We start from the raw sequence: 22,967 nt of genomic DNA on the forward strand, positions 1-22,967 counted from the left end.
AATCCCCACAGGCCACGCCAAGGGACCCCACCTGTGCATGGATTTGTGCACTGGGCCTCTAGAAATTAATAATAATACAGAAATAAACTCATGTACTTGCAACTATAAACCTACTTTTGCCCCACCCTGTATATGAACTGATAATGATTATTTTCCATAAAACTAAATGTGGCCATAATCCACTTGTCATTATCAATGGAAGTGGCTAAACAAAGGTTTATTATAAGGAATGGAATGATTTCCATGTGTAACTTTTAGAATTAATATTTTATCACCAAATTTTACATAAATACCACTAATGACCTGTATTATTTGGAGATTCTAAAATTATCATATGTTAATACTACAATATCTTTTTTTCATTTTTAATATATATTTTATTGATTTTTTACAGAGAGGAAGAGAGAGGGATAGAGAGTTAGAAACATCGATGAGAGAGAATCATCGATCAGCTGCCTCTTGCAAACCCCTTATTGGGGATGCGCCCGCAACCAATGGACATACCCTTGACCGGAATCGAACCCGGGACCTTTCAGTCCACAGGCCGATGCTCTATCCACTAAGCCGAACCAGTCCCGGCTACAATATCTATTTTTAAAAGCCTTTATGTTTTCTAATTATTTTGGCTGAACTTTTCACTCATATTAATCTTAAATTAGCCATAATGTTTCAAATAACTATAATTTATATGTTACATAACCATATGAAATATTTAATGTCAATAAAGTGATATTTAAGTCCAAACTTACAGTTCAATTGCCTTGTTCCACATGATGACATATCCAGAAAGAATGAAAGATTCAATATTTACAATATGTGTATTTCCTCTTTCTGTTCCAACATAGAGCCATTTACTCTGGAAAGGTAGATGACAGTAAGTAATTCTGAAAGAAAGAAAATTACAATTAAAATATCTAACTTTATGTCTGGTCAGCATGATAGCATTAATTTTCCTTAAACTTATTATGTAGTGATAGCTGCATAAACAATAAAATTTACTATATACTCAAGTAGCATTTAGTTATTAGTGAGAGTATAGGATAACAGTATAATTTTAAAAACCATAATGATAATGCCCACTATTAAATAAGTACCTAATCTAGGCACTAATATTATTTCTAATTCTGAAAACAGCACTACAAGACAGACATATACTTCTGTTTTACAAAGAGGAAAACTAAAGTAAAAGTCTTTTATTTTTACTTGTCTAGAACTGACAGCTAATAAGTGGCAAAACTGGAATTAAAATCTATTCTTGTTTGGTTGTAAAATTACCATCTTTCTACCAAGCTACACTATTAGCTTGTTGTTGTTTTTTGTTTGTTTGTTTTTTGTGTTTTTTTGTTTTTTGTTTTTTAGTAATGTTCAGTTCAAATTATTGTAGGTACATTTAAAACATAAATTTCAGAGTTGTCAGAGTTTGTTTGTCTACTTAGTATGATAAATTACTTTTTTATTCAGATGCTTGGCATGTAAGTAATATAAAGAAAATTTAAAGGTCAGAGATACACTGTACTTATTCCCTTTTGTTTGTTTGTTTGTTTGTTTGTTCTGCCTCATCTTCACAATGGACTTTCTGGCCAACTCTGGGAGCCTGTTTCATAGCCAGGGCAACCATGACTTCTGTACATGAAATCTGGACGTTTAACAGAGTCTTTTTTTCAGAGCATCATCAGTCTTTCTAGTTTGACCTACTCATGCTCTTTAATAACTCTTAAAAAGGACAATAGGGCCTTAGCTGGTATGGCTCAGTGGATAGAGTATCAAGAGCACACACCCTGGTTGTGGGCTCGATCCCCAGTAGTGGGGGATGCAGGAGGCAGCAGATCGAGTATTATCTCTCATTACTGACACTATTGATGTTTCTAGCTTGCTCTTCCTCTCCTTTCCTCTCTAAAATCAATAAAAATATATTTTTTATTTTTTATTTTTTAAATATATATTTTATTGATTATTACAGAGAGGAAGGGAGAGGGATAGCGACTTAGAAACATCAATGAGAGAGAAACATAGATCAGCTGCCTCCTGCACACCCCCCACTAGGGATGTGCCCGCAACCAAGGTACCTGCCCTTGACCAGAATCGAACCTGGGACCCTTCAGTCCGCAGACCAACGCTCTATCCACTGAGCCAAACTGGTTTTGGCAATAAAAATATATATCTTAAAAAGAAGAAAAAAAACCATTAAATTATATAATAATTCTTAATCTTTAGTATAAATAAATATCTCATTAAAATGCATATTACCAGATTCCAGCTACACAAATTGTGACTCCATGGGATGGGACATATGACTAGTATTTTAACTAGTATTCTCAGTGCTTGCTATTAAAAATTAAGTCTATAGACCAGCAGCATGAATGTCCCTGGAAGCTTAGTAGGACTTAGAATCTCATGTTCCACTTTAGAATCAGAAAATGCATTTTATGAAGAACCTCAGGTGAGTCATATACACATTACCGTTTTGGAAGCACTTCTCTAGGTCAGTGGTCGTCAAACTCCTTAGTCAACAGAGCCAAATATCAATGATTGAAATTTCTTTTGAGAGCCAATTTTTTTAAAGTTAAACTTCTTCTAACACCACTTCTTCAAAATAAAAGGGCCAAAGAGCCACATGTGGCTCACGAGATGTAGTTTGCCGACCACAGCTCTAGGTGATTCTTATACAAATAATCTATAAACTACATTATAAGGAACACTGTTCTGAGGCTGACTCCTGCTTACTCTAAAGTTTCAGAATGAGAACCTAAATTGGTAAGTTAATAGTGGGGGTAATGCATTGTCACTAAGTAGTCACCTAAAAACAGCTGATGATAATTATAATGATAATAAGCTACCCTAAGGTCCCCTCAGAATCTTGAGTCAAAGACTGATACTTAAGAATTTTTATGAAAAAAACTCAAATCGTAAGAAAAATATATAAAATTTCTTTAAGAAAAGCATCTGATAAATTTTGTACAATATTGTATTCAGCTAGAACTGTAACACAAGAGACAAAATAAAACAGATAAGTAAAAATTTAGTTGAATTTCATTCACAGTACTAATGGGCTATTAATCAAGAAACCAGACAGGAAAAAAAAAAAAAAACTGGCTCAATTTTGTTGTCTATAGTTAGTTGTAAAATATCAAACATAAGGCAACTTTTAAAAATAAATCTAATCTCTGCAGTTTCAAAGGGAATAAGATATAATTCCTAACAAATGAAACTCTGAGAAGTTTGTTCTCATTTTCCTACAGCAAAAGAAATAATATTTTCTACCTTTATTTAAATTCATAGATTTATATATTGAAACAGAGGTATGGATACATGGAACAGACTGACAGCTGTTGGGGATTGGAGAGGGCTGGATGAAAGAAGATGAAGGGATTAGCCAAAGAACATATATGTATAACCCATAGACACAGACAACAGTGTGGTGATGGCCAGAGGGAAGAGAGTGTGGGGGTTGGGTGGAGGTGGGCAAGGGCAGGGAGTTGGAATGAGGACATCTGTAATAGCGACAATAATAAAAATGAAGTTTAAAAAATTCATAGAATATTTAATTTCTGAATGACAGAATTGTATTAGTGAAGGCCATGTGGGAAGCAAGAATAAATCACTAATTACTAACCAACAGGAACTAATCAAACTTTATAGAATAATCTGGTCAACTAAGGAGAAAAATCTGCCAACTTGCATTTTTATATAACTTCCAATTAAATCCACCTCAATTGAGATAACTAAGCTCTGGCCCATAGGCCTAAATGACACCCTTTCTCTATCCACAGCTTACAGGTTGGAGTTTCATAATCAGCCTTTCTGTTTTCTGAGCACCAAGCTACTGGAAGAGAATTCAAGTTCGTACGTTTTTCCACCACAGGTGAGAAGTGTTTATAATAGATCTGTATTTTTTTCAATTTTGAGCTCTCTTTTTTTTTTAATCCTCACCCAAGGATATATTTTTTCTTATGTTTGTCTTATCCTGCCTCCCCACCACCTCCATCCTAGGTCTCCACTACCCTATTCTCTGTGTCCATGGGTTATGCATACATGCACACAAGTTCTTTGGTTGATCTCTTCCCACCCACCCACCCCCACCTTTCCTCTGAGGTTCAACAATCTTTTCCATGCTTCTATGTTTCTGGATCTATTTTGTTAAACAATTTATTTTGTTTATTAGATTCCAAATATGAGTGAGATTATGTGATACTTGTCTTTCTCTGACTGGCTTATGTTGCTTAGCAAAAACGACCTCACACCTGTCAACCAATCAACAGATGATGAGGGCTGGTGAGACTATGGAGAAACCAGAAACCTAGTACACTGCTGACAAACATAATGGCAGGCTGATGCAGTCATTATGGAACAGTATGGAATTCCCTCAAAATATTAAATTTGGAACTGCCGTTTGACCCAGTGATCCCACTTCTAGAAATATATTATAGCCCAAGAAACCCAAAACACCAATCAGAAAGGATGTATGCACCCCTATGTTCACAGCAGCACAATTTACAAGCGCTAAGATCTGGAAACAGCCCAAGTACCCATCAGTAGGTGAGTGGATAAAGGAGCTGTGATGCATTTATAATATGGAATACCATGCAGCAATAAAAAAGAAGGATCAATTTTGTGCTCTTTAGACATTAAAAAAAAAAAAAAGGTTTTGTTTTTTAACTTTTAGGTATACATTGCGGCTTAACAGCCTCAGATCCCTTTCCAGAATCCTGTTTTTTAGCAAGGAGAACAAAAGTGTTAAGAATTATCCTTTAGTAGATGACTAAATCTATATCAATTATGAATTTTCTGTGAAAATTAACTATAATAAAACAATCATAAACATTAGATTATTTCTAGCTATTATGATTATGAAAAAGGTCTTTGAAAACTTAACCTATAATTTGTTCAGGAAATAATGTTTTTGTACATTAATAAATTGTTTAACTCACAAATTCTTACCGTTCTCGATTAAATTTAAGAGAATGAAGAATAGCTGGTCTTTTTTGTCTAAGGTTCCACAAATGAAGTGTATCATCTGAACCTGCACTGACCAAAGCACCCTGGAATAAAAAGAAGACAAATTCAACAGGTGATTTATTTAACCTAGGAATTTTTGTGAAGGAAAAACAACCAACTAGTTTACTGAGTTTTTCACTGCTTGATGAGTTATTTGTATCTATAATATATAACCTGGAAATACAAGGAAGTTCAACTGCACATAACTCAATCAGGACGTATAAGAATGCTGAAATGGAAGAAACAAGTAAACTTTACATAGGGATTGGTCAGGATGACTAGCTTAAGAAATATGCATATACCAATAGAAAGGAAGAATTATAGTAAGCATCACAGTGACTACTAAAGGATTTTTCCACCCCCCCCCCCCCCTGCTTTTCACACATGTACTATATAGCTTTGCAGAGAAGCAAATATCCAACCTGCCTGCCTGCCTGACTGGGGGGCGGGGGGGGGGGGGGCAGGCAGAGGCAGTTAGTAGTTTTCAAATTCAATCTAATCATATAAAAATTCTCCATTTGTAAGAATTTTTTATATACTATAGTTAAAAAGTACATATTCTTCCTAAAAAGTATATTTGGTATAATTTGATTGTTTTTATAGTTCAAGAAATTTCATCTATAATAAAAAAAACATTTATAATAAAAGAAAACATTTTTCCAACTAGAATTCAGTACAACTTCAAAAATAATGTTGAGATTCTTTTTATAAAAAACCTCCAAGTACAAATAAATCTTATTTCAAATATAATAGGCTATTTTCTAGTTAATAGGGCAGATACAATATATATATATATATATATATATATATATATATATATATATATATATATATATATATATATTTATAAAAGCCTAAGTGACAATTATGACTGAACAACTGGAACTACCAGTAGACCAGTAGCTATGATGTGCACTAACCACCAGGAGTCAGATGCTCAATGCAGGAGCTGCCCCCTGGTGGTCAGTGTGCTTTCACAGCCAATCTCCTGTGGCCTGCCAACCTCCTGAGGTCCCTCCTCCCTGGCCAGCCAACCTCCTGCGATCCCTCTACCCCTCCCTCCCCTTTGGCTGGCAGGCCCTGATTGGCCTGGTCCCAATCAGCCCGGCCCCAATTGGGACTGGGTGAGACAGCCCCAATTGGCCTTGATTGCCAGCCAGGCTTAGGGAACACACCTGTGCACGAATTCATGCACCAGGCCTCTAGTGTACATATACACACAGTTAAACTATTTCACTGAGTTCAGTAATATCATCTTAAATGACATTAGAACTTTTACAATTATGAGTTTCCCAGCTAAAAATGTCACTGCTTGCCTAAAGCTTGACAAAGCCTAAAGCTACTCTAGAGTATCAAAATGTGTTCTGCAAAAGTGTTCTTACAGATCCTGAGATACCTAAAATTCTTTCCATATTTTCCAAAGTACTCTATGATAAGTAATGTTTCATTAGTTTGTAACATCAATCACAGATATCAAAATCATTATCCCATTTAGATGCTAGGAAGAATTATATTAAAATTCCTAAAATATATTTCTTCTTCAGGAATTAAAGAAGAAGATAGGAATCTAAGTGTTTTTTTCATAAGAATTCCTAAGATAAAAATACTCATGTATCCTATGATGTTCTTTATATCCAATACCTGTTATTTTAGCCTCAAAGAAAAATCACTTTTAAGACACCAATCATAATAAGAGTATATCCCTTTGAAAATGTTTAAAAATTTGTATAATTTGCATATTGGCATATAAATGTAGAAATACACACATTTCAAATGGGTATTTGTTGATATATACACTTGAATATGAACTCACAGATAATTACATTCTATGCCATAAAATGTACCCTATACAAACTGTCAAATTATTAAGATTGCTTGAAAGTGCTCAATTAGTTAAAATTATTACTATTTAAATATAAGATACTGATCTCATTTCTCAGGAAAGTGGAAATTCACTTGGGATAGGGTGAGGATAAAATGTAATATAGGAAATTAATAAAACATTCTTCACAATAAATAGTTATGTTCTATCCAAAAGATATAATATGCCAAAGGCAATGAAATTAAAGCAGCATATATCAATAATATCTTAAAGTAATAGCTAAGTAAATCTAGACAGGAAGTCAATATTATTAATTCTATGACAAAACTAGGAAGTAATTTATCATTGGAGGGAAATGAACAGGATCAGTGAGCATAACAGCACCAACAGAGATAGGGCACATATAAGAACACATTATTAGTGTGACTAGGGCTATTTACAAGCAAAGTGAATATATAAGAAGCACTACTACAGATCTATGAAAAGATTAAAAACTATGAAAACAGCAGTCATGAGGTCAGAAACTTAGAATTTTGGGGATAAGTATAGAAGTAGAGTGTGAAGTAAATCAAGATGAGTAGTTTAGGATAAATATGTAAGCAATAGAAGGATGTCCAATCCTCATCTTTATATTTTCTTATAAAGTAAGGGCTATGAAGACAATTCTAAGAAAATCAGACCCAGAGGAAATACTAGGAAACAATTTATGCCTGTCAGTACACATGCAGAAGAAAAAAGGCTGAGATCTCTCAAGCAGTAAAAATGAGACTTCAAAAAGGTTGTCATTATAAATACTAATAACTATTATAATACAACTAATGGCCTGGTGCATGAAATTCATGCATGCAGGGTGTGAGGGGGGTTCCTTCAGCCTGGCCTGCACCCACTCCAATCTGGGATCCCTCTCACAGTCCAGAACCACTGGCTCCTAAGCGCTCACCTGCCTAAGTGATGCACCTAACTGCTCTCCCCTCCTGGCCTGATCTCCCTAAATGCTCTCCCCTCCTTGTCTGATCCCTGTAAATGCCTATCTGCTTTCCCCTCCTGGCCTGATCTCCCTAACTGCCTATCTGCTCTCCCCTCCTGGCCTAAACTTCCTAACTGCCTATGTGCTTCCTTCCTTTCTACATCTTAAGACCCCAGTGCAGGAGTGCTGAGAGCTCTCGGCTAAAGCCCCACCCCAGTCCTGACACCCCTCTGGGCCAGGCAGTGCCACAGGTCTGCATGACTGTGACAACTATTAGGACAATTAGCACATTACCTCTTTATTATATAGATTTTTTTTTAATGTTTTCCCTTTCCTGGGGGAAGAGAAATTTGCAGTGGTATGATTTTTTTAAACTGTTTTGTCCTTGATTTTATTTGCTAAACCCAGTTCATAGGACCTTTCAATTACAAACTCTCACTGCCATGCAGGTGGAGGTGCAGTTTTGTGGAGGCTGGGGAGAAAGTGTGAAACAGTAAACAGAGAGAGGTGACCAGGAATCTGGCACTGACACATTCTGGACTCTCCAAACTTAAGCAGCCATTTTTATCCTGAAGAGCCAGCCCCTTCCAGCAGCCTTAGGGCAGCAAGTGCAGCTGCACCCAGCCTCAAGCTTTACAGAGGATACAAGCTTTTTAGAGAATACAAGCTTTACAGAGAATACAAAGACTCTGAATAGCCCCAGGCAGCCCTCAAGCACTGGGTTGAGGGGCCATTTGGTCCAGAAACTAATACAGCAACACCCCCACCTAAAGCTCATGTCAGAAATAGACACTGGAGTAAATTAAGTCTGACAGCAGGCAGACAAACAAAGTGGGCATATTGGACCTGCCTGCTTGCAACCAAGGCTGTGGAGACAGACAAAGGAGCAGTGGATCACTGGGAACTTCAACACAGTGCTGACTACCTAACAGGAAACTGGGAAGTGGCAGACAGACAGTAGATTGGGGTCTTAAACCAGCCCCCATGAGACATTAAAACTCAGCTGAAGTGAACGACACTTCACTTTTTTACTTTTTATTTAAATATTTTTCAGTTTTGTTCTTTATCTTTTCCTTTTTGGATTATTTTTCTTCTGTAGAGAGTACCTGGAAAGGCACATTAGCATTTCTTTATTGTCAGCTGAATCCAGAGGCATTGGCAGAGCCATGTCCTGGAAACATGCCTAGTCAGAGGCAGGAGTGTTGTCAGCTTGACCTTAAGCCCAGGCTCCACAGGGATGGGTTTCGTTATCTAAATCCAGCCAAGCACCAGGAATGAATACAACTCGGGCCCACCTAAGAATGCACATAATTTGTCTTGACTTTTGGTAAAGCATCCTGGGTTTAGCTGCATAAAATAAACATGCTGTATTGGCTTTAGGTCCCTCTCTCTCTATCAGAAGACAGTAGTCCACCTAGCCCCAGATTTTTCCTTCCATCTCTGTGTCTGTCTCTTTCTTTCATTTTCTCAATCCCCAGGAGCCCCTACTCAGGAACTGAACTGCTCTCTAGCCATGCTAGATGTGGAAAAGAGAGAAATATTTACATTCTTCATTCTATTTTTATTTTTAAACATTATTTTATTCTTAGTTTTTCTTTTTTTATCCTTTTCTTCCTTACTTCTCTCTTTAAAAAAAAAAATGATTTAAGAGAGGAATGGAAAGGGAGATAGAAACATCAATGATGAGAGAGAATCACTGTTTGGCTGCCTCCTACATGCCTACCATTGAGGATCAAGCCCACAACCCAAGCATGTGCCCTTGACTGGAATTGAACCCTGGACTCTTCAGTCTGCAGGTTGATGCTCTATTCACTGAGCCAAACAAGCTAGGGTACTTGTCCCTTGTTCATTTTTTTCTCTTCTCCTGTCCCCGCTTTAGTTTTTCTCTCACCTTTCTTTTTACCCCTTGTTAAAAATTGATCTTCTTTATCTGCTTTCTTGACATTATTATTATTGTAGTGTCTGTTGGCTTACTCATATCTAATTTCTTCACCCCTGCTCCATGTCCATGCACCCTTCTCTTTTATCTTTCTTCGCTATCCAATTTTAAAAATGCTTTTGTTTTTCCTCTCTTGCTCTCTTCTTCTCCTAATTGCTCAATTAGTTTCACTCACTAAACTCAAGCCTATCTGCTCTCTTCTCAATTATCCTTTTCCAAAAATAGGTGAATAAATTAAAATGTTTTGTTTATTTAACGATTTATTTATTTATTTATTTATTATTTTTTTATTTTTCTTCTTATCTACTCATTCTCCTTCTACTTCTCTATACTAAACCATGGTCCTTCCCCTATTCATTCAATTCCTTAAGCTTACTTTCTGTTTAATAATAATTATGTATGGTGTCAGAGGGGTACTAGATTTATTGGAGTGAACCTTTAGTAAGTTACAGAAATGTATATTCACTATATTGTACACCTGAAAGTAATACAATATTGTATCTCAACTGTAATTGAAGGATTAAAATAATTTTTTTTAAAAAAAGGTCTACGCCCTGGCCAATGTGGCTTGTTGGTTGGACATTGAAAGATTGCCAGTTCCATTCCTGGTCTGGGTCGATGCCTGAATTGTGGGCTCAATCCCAAGTAGGGGGCATGCTGAAGGCAGCCAATCGATGTTTATATTTTCACATTGATATTTCTCTCTCTCCCTCTCCTTTACTTTCTCCTTTAAAAAATATTAAAAATATTTTTAAAAAATAAAAGGCTATGAGATGGCCTAAATAAAACATTTTTCCCACTTAAAATTTTTTTTTGAGTTGAGATGGCCTTAATTAGCCCTCAACTAATAGAAGATCTTCAAACTTTTTGAACTTTATAAATAAATATTTTGTCTTAGGAAGTTCCTAATCACCATAGGTTTATAAAATATGGGTAAAGTAGTCACCAGTTGTCATAATTGCTATGGACACATAAATAGATACAAATTCATACATATACTAACATATGTACATGGAGATACACACAGATAAAAGAGCCCATAGGTACATAAGTGAAAAGATTATTTCATGGAGGATAAAGACAAAACACAAAACTAGAGTTGGATTATAAAATTTAAGTTGCTGGGCAGAGAGTGTATAGAAGAAAAGTTTTATGGTAACTGAAGCAAGTGAAATATTTCAGTAATATTTAAAAAAACATTTATATAATCTACAAATTATTCTATACAATAACAGAATCTTCTCAGATATACAACTTTTTCTTTTAAAATTTAATAGACAAATACTAGAGTACCATTTTTATAAAAACTTTGACCATGAATAATACTATATATATATATATATATATATATATATATATATATTATGTATTTGGGTGCTCCTATATTGGGTACACGTATGTTTACCAAAGTTATTTCCTTTTGTTAAATTGCTCCCTTTAATATATATATCTTTAAGCATTTAGAATCAAAATATAAAAAGATTATATCAATGAAGAGAGAGAGAGAGAACAAAAAAAGGAGATCCTTACCTCATTGATCAAGAATTGAAGCTGCAGGACAGCTGCACCACTTTCATGTTGGCAATAACAATCAACACCAGGTCTTCCGAGTCTAATATAAATAAAAGTCAAGGATTCTAACACTTTAATTAGCACTTCTACTAACAAGAAAAACAAGTAAACTAACTTACCTAATAACTGATATTTTGGTTTTCAGTTATCCTAACTTTTGTAAATAAAGAGTTGAGAAATCTTAGTCTTTGTTAATGCACGGGATATCAGCAAAATGGCCAAATAAGACATCCCTCACAACAAAAATAATCTGGCATCCATACACAGACAAAGTGGCCTTCAGGGAAGCCTACTAGATTCAAGTAGAAGATTGTGAAACCCCGGGGCAGTCCCAGCATGAAGAGAACCAGGCTCACACCCAGCTCTCCAAAAACAATATGGACATAGCTCTGTACACCTGAGAATGTGGTTACAGCCCAGTTTGGATTTGGATCTGTCATCAGCAGACACCATACACCAAGGGACCCAGAGGAGTCAAACCCACAAATGGATCAGGCATAGAGACCTTGGTCCCAGTTGTGGACTCAGAAATAGTCCTTGAGCCAGCTCCAGCCTGTTTCTGCTGCAGTGTAGAAGCCCCTAGAGGTAAGGCTATGAAATTTGATCAGATTATAGATTCAAGTCTGAAATGGCTCTTTAACTCATTAGCCCCCTGCCTCAGCCTATGTTGAGCTTCTGTGTCAAGCAGGCCTGCTGGCACAGGCAAAAAACAGGATAAATTTCTGTCTGTGCCCCAGAGATCCTGAAAGGGCCCTGTACACAGCCCCGGCCGCAGGGACAGTCCCAGAAAGAAAATGAAATCACTCTCTTGAAGAGATATATGCACTCCCATATTCAATTCATCATTATTTACAATAGCTGAGATATGGAAACAACTAAAGTGTCCACTCATGAATGAATCAATCAAGAAAATGTGGTACATACACCTACAATGGAATATAATTCAGTCATTAAAAAGAAGGACATTTGTGACAACATGGATGGACACTGAAGGCATCTTGCTGAGTAAAATAGGTCAGACAGAGAAAGACAAATACTGTATTACCTCACATGGGTAAGAATCTACAAAAAAAAAAAACCAGGAAAAAAAAACTCCACAAAACACAAATAAACAACCCAAAACAACAAAATGATAGATACGAAATACAAATGGGTAATTGCAATAATTAGGGGGCCAAATTGGTAAGATGGTCAAAAGGTACAAATTTCCAGTTATAAAATAAATAAGATCTGGAGATGTAATGCACAGCATGGTAACTATAGTTAATAATACTGTACTATATATTTGGAAGTTACTAAGATAGTGGGAAATACAAGAAAAAATTTTTGTAACTATGTGTGATGATGCCTGTTAACTAGACTTATTGTGGTGATCATTTCAACATATTCAAAAACATCAAATTATTATGTTGTACACCTGAAACAAACACAGCATTTATGTCAATTATACCTCAAAAAGAATAAAACAGAAAAAATGATCCATGTTGTCTATAATAAACTCACTTCAAATACAATGCCATAAGTTTAACATGAAAGAATTAAAATAGATACATCATACAAACATTTTTTTAAAAAAGTAGAAGTTGCTATATTAATATCAAGTAAAGTTGATTTCAGAGCAAAGAAAGTTGCTAGAGACAAATAAAGATGTTATATAATGATAAAGGAATTAATCTACCAGGAAGACATAACAATGTGTATATATATATATATATATATATATATATATATATATATATATATATATATATATATATGTGTGTGTGTGTGTGTGTGTGTGTGTGTGTGTGTGTGTATATATATATATATATATATATATGTGTGTGTGTGTGTGTATATATATATAATAAGCCAGCGACCAGAACACCATAACGACTGGTTGCTGTGATGCCCACTTAGGCCAACAAACTGGTCCAAACTGGTCAACCTCCCGCAGCCCCTCCCCCCAGCCGGTCCCATCCATGATCAGCTTCCGCTACCCCAATCTGGGGCAGGGCTGGTGGCCAACCTTCTGAGGCCTCCTCCCCCTGGCCGGCCTCATTCCTGATTGCCCTCTTCCTCAATAGTGGGGTGGCAGACAGGCAACCTTCTGCAGCCCCTCCCCTGGCCCAACCCCAGATTGGCCCCTCCCACCCTGATCAGGGGCAACCACCTGCAACCCCTCTCCCCACCTGCCCCTGCCCCCTTGGGCCCTCACTACCATGTGGACCCTCCTCTAAGCCAACTCTGCCTCCAATCGGCTCCCCCACTCCAATCAGGAGCAGGGCAGGCCAGCCAACTGCCCATGGCCCCTCTCCCCAATTAGCCCCACCCCTGATCACTCCCCCCCACCAATCGGGGGCAGGGCCAGCCAGCCAATTGCCCAGGGCCTCTCCCCCTTGCCAGGCCAGTCCTCATTGGGCCCTGATTGAGGCGGGCTGGCTGGTCAACCTCCCGCTGTCTTCTCTTCCCAAAAGGCTCAACCCCGATCCTCCCAGTTTGGGCTGGGCCAGCTAGACCCCACCCATGCATGAATTCGTGCACTGAGCCTCTAGTGATATGTATGTGCACACCAAACTACAGAGCCCTGAAAAACAGAAAGCAAAACTAATAGAGCTGGAAAGAAAAATAAATATATACAGAAATAGAATTGAAGAACCAAATTTAATCTACTCTCAGAATTTGATAGAATTAACAGACAAATAAATAAATTAGTGACTGTCAGGAGTCATGTGTGGGGGTGGGAAAATTGGAGAGCGAGATTATGACTATAAAAGGGCAACATAAGCTGACTGGCATGCCCTCCAGTGGTTGAGTGTCAACCTATGAACCAGGAGGTCATGGTTCAATTCCTGGGTAGGGCACATGCCTGGGCTGCCAGTGGGGGGCATGCAGGAGGCAGCCAATCAATGATTCTCTCTCAACATTGATGTTTCTATCCTCTCTCACCCCTCCTCTCTGAAATCAATAAAAACAAATATTTTTAAAAGGGCAACATGAAGCCCTGGCTGATTTTTCTCACTATTTAGAGCATGGGCCCTCAGACTGAAGGGTCACATGGGTTTGATTCCAGTCAAGGGCATGTACCTTGGCTACAGGCTAACCCCTGGCCCAAGTCAGAGTGCATGCGGCAGGCAACCAATCCATGTATATTTCTTACATCTATGTTTCTCTCTTCTCTCTGTCTCCCTTCTTTCCTTCCATTCTCTCTAAAAATCAATGGAAATAATATCCTCAGATGAGTATTAAAAATAACAACAGCAAAAAGGTAAAATGAGGAATCACTGTGATGGGATAGAAATGACCTGTACCTTGAGTGTATCAATATCAATAACTTTGTTGTAATATTAGACTATAGTTTAATAAGATGTTACTATTAGAAGTTGGGTAAAGACTACATGGAATTTCTCTGTATTATTTCTTATACAGATGGCAAATATTTTACATGCATACTAGAGGCCTGGTGCATGGATTCGTGCACCAATGAGGTCCCTCAACCTGGCCTGTGAAGATCAAGCCAAATCCGTGCACCAATGAGGTCCCTCAACCTGGCCTGTGAAGATCAAGCCAAATCCGTGCACCAGGCCTCCGATATCCCCTGAGGGCTCCTGGATTGTGAGAGGTGCAGGCCAGGCCGAGGGACCCCACTAGTGCACAAATCTGTGCACTGGGCCTCTAGTAAGAATAATAATAATAAAAAAAAATAGGCCAATAAATTTGACGATGCTGGTTTTCACAATTGTTCGTTCTAAAGAAACAATACTTTTTATGTGATTACAAATGTATTCACTCACCTGAATACTTAAGGAAATATAATTGTTATTAATATAACAAGTGGTGAACAAAAACTTAAGGATACATTCGTATAGCACCTGTTCTCGTCCCAATAGCCAAGATTTTCTGAACTGGATCAAAGGCTAATGCTGTGGGCTGATAAGGAAAACCATGCCGGACTGTCTGAAAGAGAGAAAATAGTAAAAATAGTCATCAGGGAAATAAAAATAACAAATAGAACTATCCAACCACTAGAATGATTAAAATAATATTATTTTTTTCTTTAAAAAATCATATCACAAAATGCTGTTAGGAGTATAAAATGACACAACCATTTTGGAAAAATGTCTTGCAATTTCTTATAAAATTAAATATATGTCTGTCCTATCACCTAGAAATTCCACTCATATGTGTGTACCCAAGAAAATAAAGAACATATGTACTATAATACATAATCCTATATAATAAAGTCTAATATGCTAAGTGTCCAGTTGACTGGTCGGCTGTTCAACCAATCAAAGCATAATATACTAATGATATGCTAAGACCACTAAACTGCTTGATATGACAATGCACTGACCACCAGAGTGCAGACGCTCCAACTGGTAAGTTAGCTTGCTGCTGGGGTCCGGCTGATCCAGACTGAGCGAGATGAACTTGTTAACCTCCTGCATTTCTTCCCAGCCCTGATCGTGCACCAGTGGGGTCCCTTGGCCTGTCCTGCACCCTCTCACAATCCAGAACCCTGCAGGGAATGTTGGAGAGCCGGTTTTAGCTCAATCGCACAGGCCAGGCCTAGGGACTCCACTGGTGCACGAATTCATGCACTGGGCCTCTAGTAATTAGTATAAGTGTTGCCCTAACAACTTTATATACAACAAACTAGAAACAGCCAAGATGTTCAAGAACAGGAGAATAAAAAAACAAAACTGTCATATACTAATAAAATAGAATACTACTAAACAATTAAAAACTACTGACAGATGTAACAACATGGATGATTCTCAAAAACATTATGCTAAATAAAAAAAGCAATATGCAAAAGAGTGCATATAGTATAATCACATTTATATTAAATTTTGAACAAGTAAAACTAAAATATGATTTAAAAAAATCAGATCAGTGGTTGACCTGAGCGGCACTAACTGGGAAACGATATGAAGGAACTTTATTGAGTGAAGTAATATTCTATATATTTTTAAAATATTTTTATTGATTTCAGAGAGTAAGGGAGAGGGAGAGAGAGATAGAAACATCAATGTTGAGAGAAAATCACTGATCAGCTGCCTCCTGCATTCCTGTATGCCCCCTACTGGGGACACAGCCTGTAACCCAACCATGTGCCCCTGACGAAAACTAAACCTGGAACCCTTCCATCCACAGACTGATGTTCTACCCATTAGGCCAAACCAGCCAGGGCATATTCTATATTTTAGCACCACACTCTAACCAACTGAGCTAACCTGCCAGCCCATATTCTATACTTTTATAGAGATCTAGGTTGCATCAAAATTCAAAATTCATCAATGGTTCAATTAAATTTGTGATTTCTATGTATGAAATTATACCTCAAAAAAATAAAAATTATTATAATGTTTATGATATGCATATTGAAGTTTTAGGAGGTAAAGTGTGCTGACACTGCAACTGGGTGGATACATGGATGATAAAATAAATATAGCAAAATGATAACTATCAAATCTAGGTGGTGAGTACATATGTATGTAAGTGTGTGTGTATAGGTATTCACTTGTCTTTCTCTAGCAAGATAAAGCAGATCAGTCAATAATAATTAGCCTCTGCTTCTATATAAATGATTCTTAGGAGTAGAACAAGATAATGAAAAATAATCCTTCATTAGCTTTAGGACTAGGAACAGAGCAGTCACATTTGTATTAGATGGAGTGGAACAGAATTATGAAACTAAGGCCCTGATCATATACTAAAATTGTTACAATGACCATTGTGATAGTTCAAATGCTAAAATATAAAACCATGTTTACATATATATGCAATAACTATCTCTGGAAGGATATACAAAAGATTGATAACACTGGCCGAAACCGGTTTGGCTCAATGGATAGAGCGTCGGCTTGGGGACTGAAAGGTCCTGGGTTCGATTCCAGTCAAGGGCATGTACCTTGGTTGTGGGCACATCCCCAGTAGGGGGTGTACAAGAGGCAGCTGATCGATGACTCTCTCTCATCGATGTTTCTAACTCTCTATCTCTCTCCCTTCCTCTCTGTACAAAATCAATAAAATATATTTTAAAAAAAAGAAAGATTGATAACACTGGTTGCCTCCAGGGAGAAGAACTGTTTAGACACTTACCTAAGAATGTATTAACAAGAGAAAGACATTCAATCTGTGTTAAAAAAAAACAACAACAAAATCTAGAGTGACAATAGCATCACAGTGAAGTGAGAAGACCCTTTGTATCAAACTTTAAATCTACAACTAATCAGACATCCATAATCCTCTGCTCAACACACTAGCATAATTGAGAGAACCACACATTGGTACATTTGAGTGGGGGTATTGGAACACCTAGGAGAAATAGGAGGGAAGACAAAGACAGTACCTGCTATCATGGCTGAGCCCACTACCCCAGTAAATCAGTAGCAGCAGAGGCGTCAGGGTGCAGTCCCACACTACTGTCTGGCGGAGAGTAAGAGTGAAGAAGAAACAGCCTTGGTGCCTGAGAATCCAGCTCCCTCTCCTGACTGACTGTGACAGAGCCTCAAGAGCCTCATAGCTGCAGCTGGAACGTGTCTACAGCGCAGCAGCTCCAACAGCCATATGGAACCCAGAGGCAGCCTGCCAGGTTCAGGAACTCAGATCTCCATCACCCACCACATTCCCCCATCACTGATATCAAACTATACTACAGGGCAACAGTAATCAAAATAGCAGGATACTGGCATAAACACACATATAGATCAGTGGAACAGAAAAGAGAGCCCAGAAATCAACCCATGCCTGTATTTGATACTTGACAAAAGAGTCAAAAACATACAATGGAGTAAAGATAGTCTATTCACTAAATGGTGTTGAGAAAACTGGACAGATACATGCAAGGAAATGAAACTAGATCACCTTCTCACACCATACACAAGAAAAAACTCAAAATCGTTTACAGACTTAAAGACTCAAAACCATATAAATCCTATAAGAAAACTTAGCAATATTTTTTCTAGTATATCTCCTCAGGCAAAGAAAATGAGAAAAAATAAGCAAATGGCACAACATCAAACTAAATGTTTTTGCACAGCAAAGGAAATTATTAACAAAATGAAAAGACAACCTGCTGGATGAGAGAACATATTCACTAACAATAAATCTGAAATGGGTTAACATCCAAAATTTATAAAATTTGCCCTGGCCATGTGGCTTAGTTGGTTGGAGTGATGTCCCATACACCCAAATTTTGCGGGTTTAATTCCTGGTCATGTTACATACCTAGGTTGCAGGTTCATCCCCCGGTTGGAGTGCATATGGGAAGCAACCTATCAATTTTTTCTCTAAAATCAATAAAAATATAGTCTCAGGTGAGGAATAATAATAATAAAAAAAGTTATAAAATTCAATATCAAAAATATAAACAATAAAATTTTTTAAATGGGCAAAGGACCTGAATCAGGAGGGAGATCATCTCTGCAGAGGCCTCCCATAGATGCAAAGACCCCCAGCATAGGCTCCCAGAGCTGTCAAAACCAGTGCGGATTGGACCTGAGGGACTCAGAGACTGCTGGAGACACAGCTGTTCCTCTTGAAAGGCCGGCATCCTGAATTGAACTTTAAAGATCCCGCTTCCTCTGAGCTCCAGTACCAGGGCAAGGCTCTCAGGGACACATTTGTCTGGCATAGGAGCAGGAACTTGGGGTTGGCTTTCTCCCAGATGGAGGTACAGGGATCATTGTTCCTGTGCTGGGACCTCCCCAGTCTCAGGGCTGACTGGCAGCCATTTCTGTTTGCTCTGCACTGGTGATTCCCTAAGACCCTGCCTCATCCAATTTATAACCCCACCCAAGCTGCCTGCAGTGGCTTTTGCGTATGAATGGCCTGTCCTTGAAAACCTCAAACAAGGTGTGGCTGGGTCAGGGAGCCCCCAACCTATCAATAAAAGGCCCAAGACTCAGCATCAGTACCAGCCTGACTTTCTTTATAGCTGGGCCTCATCTGATCAATTCCAAACCCTATAGAAAAAGGAAGAATCTGAAGCTCTCTCTGTAGCTCCTGCTGGTGGCTCCAGAAAGTGGCTGACTTTGCTCTTCCCTGGAGACCCAAGAGCCAGTGTACTCAGTAGTCAGTGTGAAACCATACCAGATTACAACTCTACACATCCATAAGCAACACATTTAAGTGTCAGACTCAGTAAGCACCAAAGCCCCACTAAAGTCCTACTCCAGAGGGGTGTCTCCTACATAGCAGCTCTCCCACTGTAGTCCCAGCTGGTCCTCATAGCAAATTGGCCTGGAGGTCAATTCCTACCAGTGACACCAATAGCAATCAAGTCTCAACTACAAGACTGTGCTCACAGCCCACAGATTGGGTGCACTTAGAGTTCCCAGCTCAGGTGACTTGGGAGGTTGAGCCACTGGGCCCTATAGGACACCTACTACACAAGAGCACTCTACCAACTCAAGGAGACATGGCATCTCTACCCAATACATAGAAACAAACACAGGGAAGCAGCCAAAATGTGGAGACAAAAAAACATGTCACAAATGAAAGAAGTGGAAGAAAGCAAACAACTGGATATAGAGTTCAAAACCATGGTTATAGGGTTACTCAAGAATCTTCTAGAAACCTCCAAGAAACTTAGTGAGACTTTCAAGGATCTTGGTGAGAATGTCAAACACATGGAAAAGGACTAGTCAGAAATTAAGCATACACTGACTGAAATGAAGAATAATATATAGGGATTCAACATTACAGTAGAGGGTTCTGAGAATCAAATCAATGTTTTAAAATATGAGGAAGCAAAAAAACAACCAACAGAAGAGCAAAAAAGAAATAAGATTCCAAAAATATGAAGATAGTGTAAGGACCTCTGGGACAACTTCAAGCATACCAACATTCACATTATGGGGGTGCCAGAAGAAGAAGAAAGAAAGAGAGCAAAATATTGAAAACCTATTTAAAGAAATAATGATAGAAACCCCCTCTCCCCCCACCTAGTGAAAGAAATAAACTTATAAGTCCAGGAAACATAGAGAGTTCCAAACAAGAGAAACCCAAAGTGGCCCACACCAAGACATGTCATAATTAAAATGACAAGGGCTAAAGACAAAGACAGAATCTTAAAAGCAGCAAGAGAAAAGCAGTTACCTACCTACTAGGGAGCACCCATGTGACTGTCAGCTGATTTTTCAATAGAAACTATGCAGGCCAGAAGGGAGTGGCAAGAAACATTCAAAGTGATGGCTAGCAAAGGCCTACAACCAAGATTTACTCTATCCAGCAAAGCTATCATTTAGAATTGAAGGTTAGATAAAGAACTTCACAGACAAGAAAAAGCTAAAGGAGTTCATTACCACCAAGCCAGTATTTATATGAAATGTTAAAGGGTATTCTTTAAGAAAAGGAAGAAGAAAATAAAAAATATAAAAAATATGAACAACAAAATGGCAATAAATACATACCTACCAACAATTGAATTTTGAAATAAAAATTAATGAATAAGAAATCTAATGAGCAGAATAAACTGGTGAATAAAATAGAATCAGAGGCATGGAAATGGAACAGAATGATGATTCTCAGAGAGAAGGAAGGTGGGCAGGAAGAGAATAAACAAATATCTTATATGCATAGTGGTGTCCCGGTAAACAGATTCGTGCACATTAAAAGGAAATTAATTAGAAGTATTTTAATACTGCTATTTGTGTCTTGCTAATAAAAAGAAAATATGATTCTACTGATCTCCTATCTACCTATTCCAAGACTTTTGTGAGGATCAAATGAGATGAGGCACGGGAAAACGATTCACAAATATTTATTTAAATTGTAAAATGCTTTCACCTGGCTATAGAGTAAGACAGGTTCCTGGGCTGAAGAAACTCCAAGGAGGCTAGTTGCTAAGGAGAGGAAGCGGGCATTGCTACATGAAGTCATTACCTGGCACCCACAGTGACCATTTCTGGGCTGGACTGTGGGTCATAGTTTGCACCATGGGGTCTTGGCAGCATTGGCTGCAATTTGGTGGGGTGTCACTCCAGGTGGTGGTGGGGCTTGTGTCCCACTTGGGGGAAGCTGAGTGTTGGTTTGTTGGCACCAGTTCCATGGGGCCATTTATTTTTAAATGGCCAATGCACATCCTGTGTTGAGCATCTGCCCCTTGGTGGTCAGTGCATGTAATAGCTACCGGTCAGATGGACACTTACCCATATATATATATATCATTACGTATGGACACAAACAATAGGGTGGTGAAGGACTGGGCAGGGCAGGAACCAGAAGGAAGCAATGGGAGGAAAAAAGACAGATATTTATAATATAATAATCTCAACAATAAAGATGTAAAACAAAATAAAAAACCTATCATTACATTTTAAGGAAATAGAAAATGAACAAATGAAGCCCAAAGTTAATAAAAGAAAGAAAATAATAAAATATCACATAAAAAATTAATGAAATAGAGAACATAAACACAATAAAAATATTATTGAAACAAAGAGCTGGTTCTCTAAACAAAATTGACAAAATTTTAGCTAGACACTCTAAGGAAAAAAAAGAAAAAACTAAAATAAAACATAAATGAAAGAGAAGTTACAAAATATACTACAGAAACATAAAGTGCTATAAAAGAATACATAAAAGTCTATATACCACCAAAGTGGAAAACCAAAAAGAAATGACCAAGTTTTCAGAAGCATACAACCTTCCTAGCATGAATCATGAAGAATTAGAAAACCTGAATAGATTGATCACTAGTAAGGATATTGAAGTAGTAATCAAAGCCTCCCAAAAACAAAGTCCATGACTGATGTCTTCGCTGATGAATGCTACCAAACATTCAAAGAAGATTTAATACCTACCCTTGTCAAACTCTTCCAAAAAATCAAAGAGGAGGGAATGCTTTCTAACTCATTTTATGAGGCCAACATTACCATAATACCAAAAGCAGACAATGACATGACAAAAATTGAAAATTACAGGCCTATATTTGATGTAAAAATCCTCAACAAAATAAAAACAAAAGAAATACAACAATGCATTCAAAGGATCATATACAATGATCAAGCAATTCATTCCAGAGGTGAAAGGATAATTCAACATCCACAAATCAATCAACATGATAAACCACATTAACAAAATAAAATATAAAAATCATATGATCATCTCAACAGATGCAGAAAAAGCATCTGACAAAATAATAACATCCATTTATGATAAAACTCTCAATAAAATGGAAAGAGAAAAAAAGCACTTCAACATAATAAAGGTCATATATGGCAAACCTTCAGCTAACATCATACTCAATGATTAAAAACTGAAAGCTTTTCCTATTAGATCAAGAATAAGACTAGGATGCCAACTCTTGCAAGTTGTATCCAACATAGTACTGGAAGTCCTATTCAGAGCAATTAACCAAGAAATATAAAGCATCCATATTGAAAAGGAAGTAGCAAAAGTATCACTATTTGTGGATGATACGATTTTATATATAAAAACTCTATAAAAATTCACCATAAAATCATTAGAAATAATAAACAAATACAATAAAATTGCAGGATATAAAATTACTACACAAAAATCTGAGAGTTTCTATGTACTAACAACAAAGTATCAGACAGAAAAATTAAGAAAACAATACAATTTACAACCACAACAAATAGAATCAAATACCTAGCAATAAAAAAAGTGAAAGACTTGTACACTGAAAACAATAAGACATTGTTCAAAGAAATTTAAAAAGA

General features: G+C 37.3%; 1 protein-coding gene across 6 annotated transcripts in view; it reads right to left on the reverse strand.

The window, feature by feature from the left end:
- The window catches only part of STXBP5L (syntaxin binding protein 5L), a 157,491-nt gene that overhangs the window by 118,205 nt on the left and 16,319 nt on the right, over nt 1-22,967 (reverse strand). For 5 of the 6 annotated variants that reach the window (XM_084871511.1, XM_084871510.1, XM_084871509.1 and 2 more), the window contains exons 3-6: nt 15,134-15,231; nt 11,254-11,335; nt 4,939-5,039; nt 750-884 (exon numbers count right to left, since the gene is read on the reverse strand). In XM_084871511.1, the coding sequence (XP_084727637.1) occupies nt 750-884; nt 4,939-5,039; nt 11,254-11,335; nt 15,134-15,231 (416 nt within the window). Of the gene's footprint in view, nt 1-749; nt 885-4,928; nt 5,040-11,253; nt 11,336-15,133; nt 15,232-22,967 lie in introns of those variants that run through there. The other variant, XM_084871512.1, reaches the window with a different exon arrangement.

This window comes from Pipistrellus hanaki (assembly GCF_964339955.1).
Source record: "Pipistrellus hanaki genome assembly, chromosome: 2".
NCBI lineage: Eukaryota > Metazoa > Chordata > Mammalia > Chiroptera > Vespertilionidae > Pipistrellus > Pipistrellus hanaki.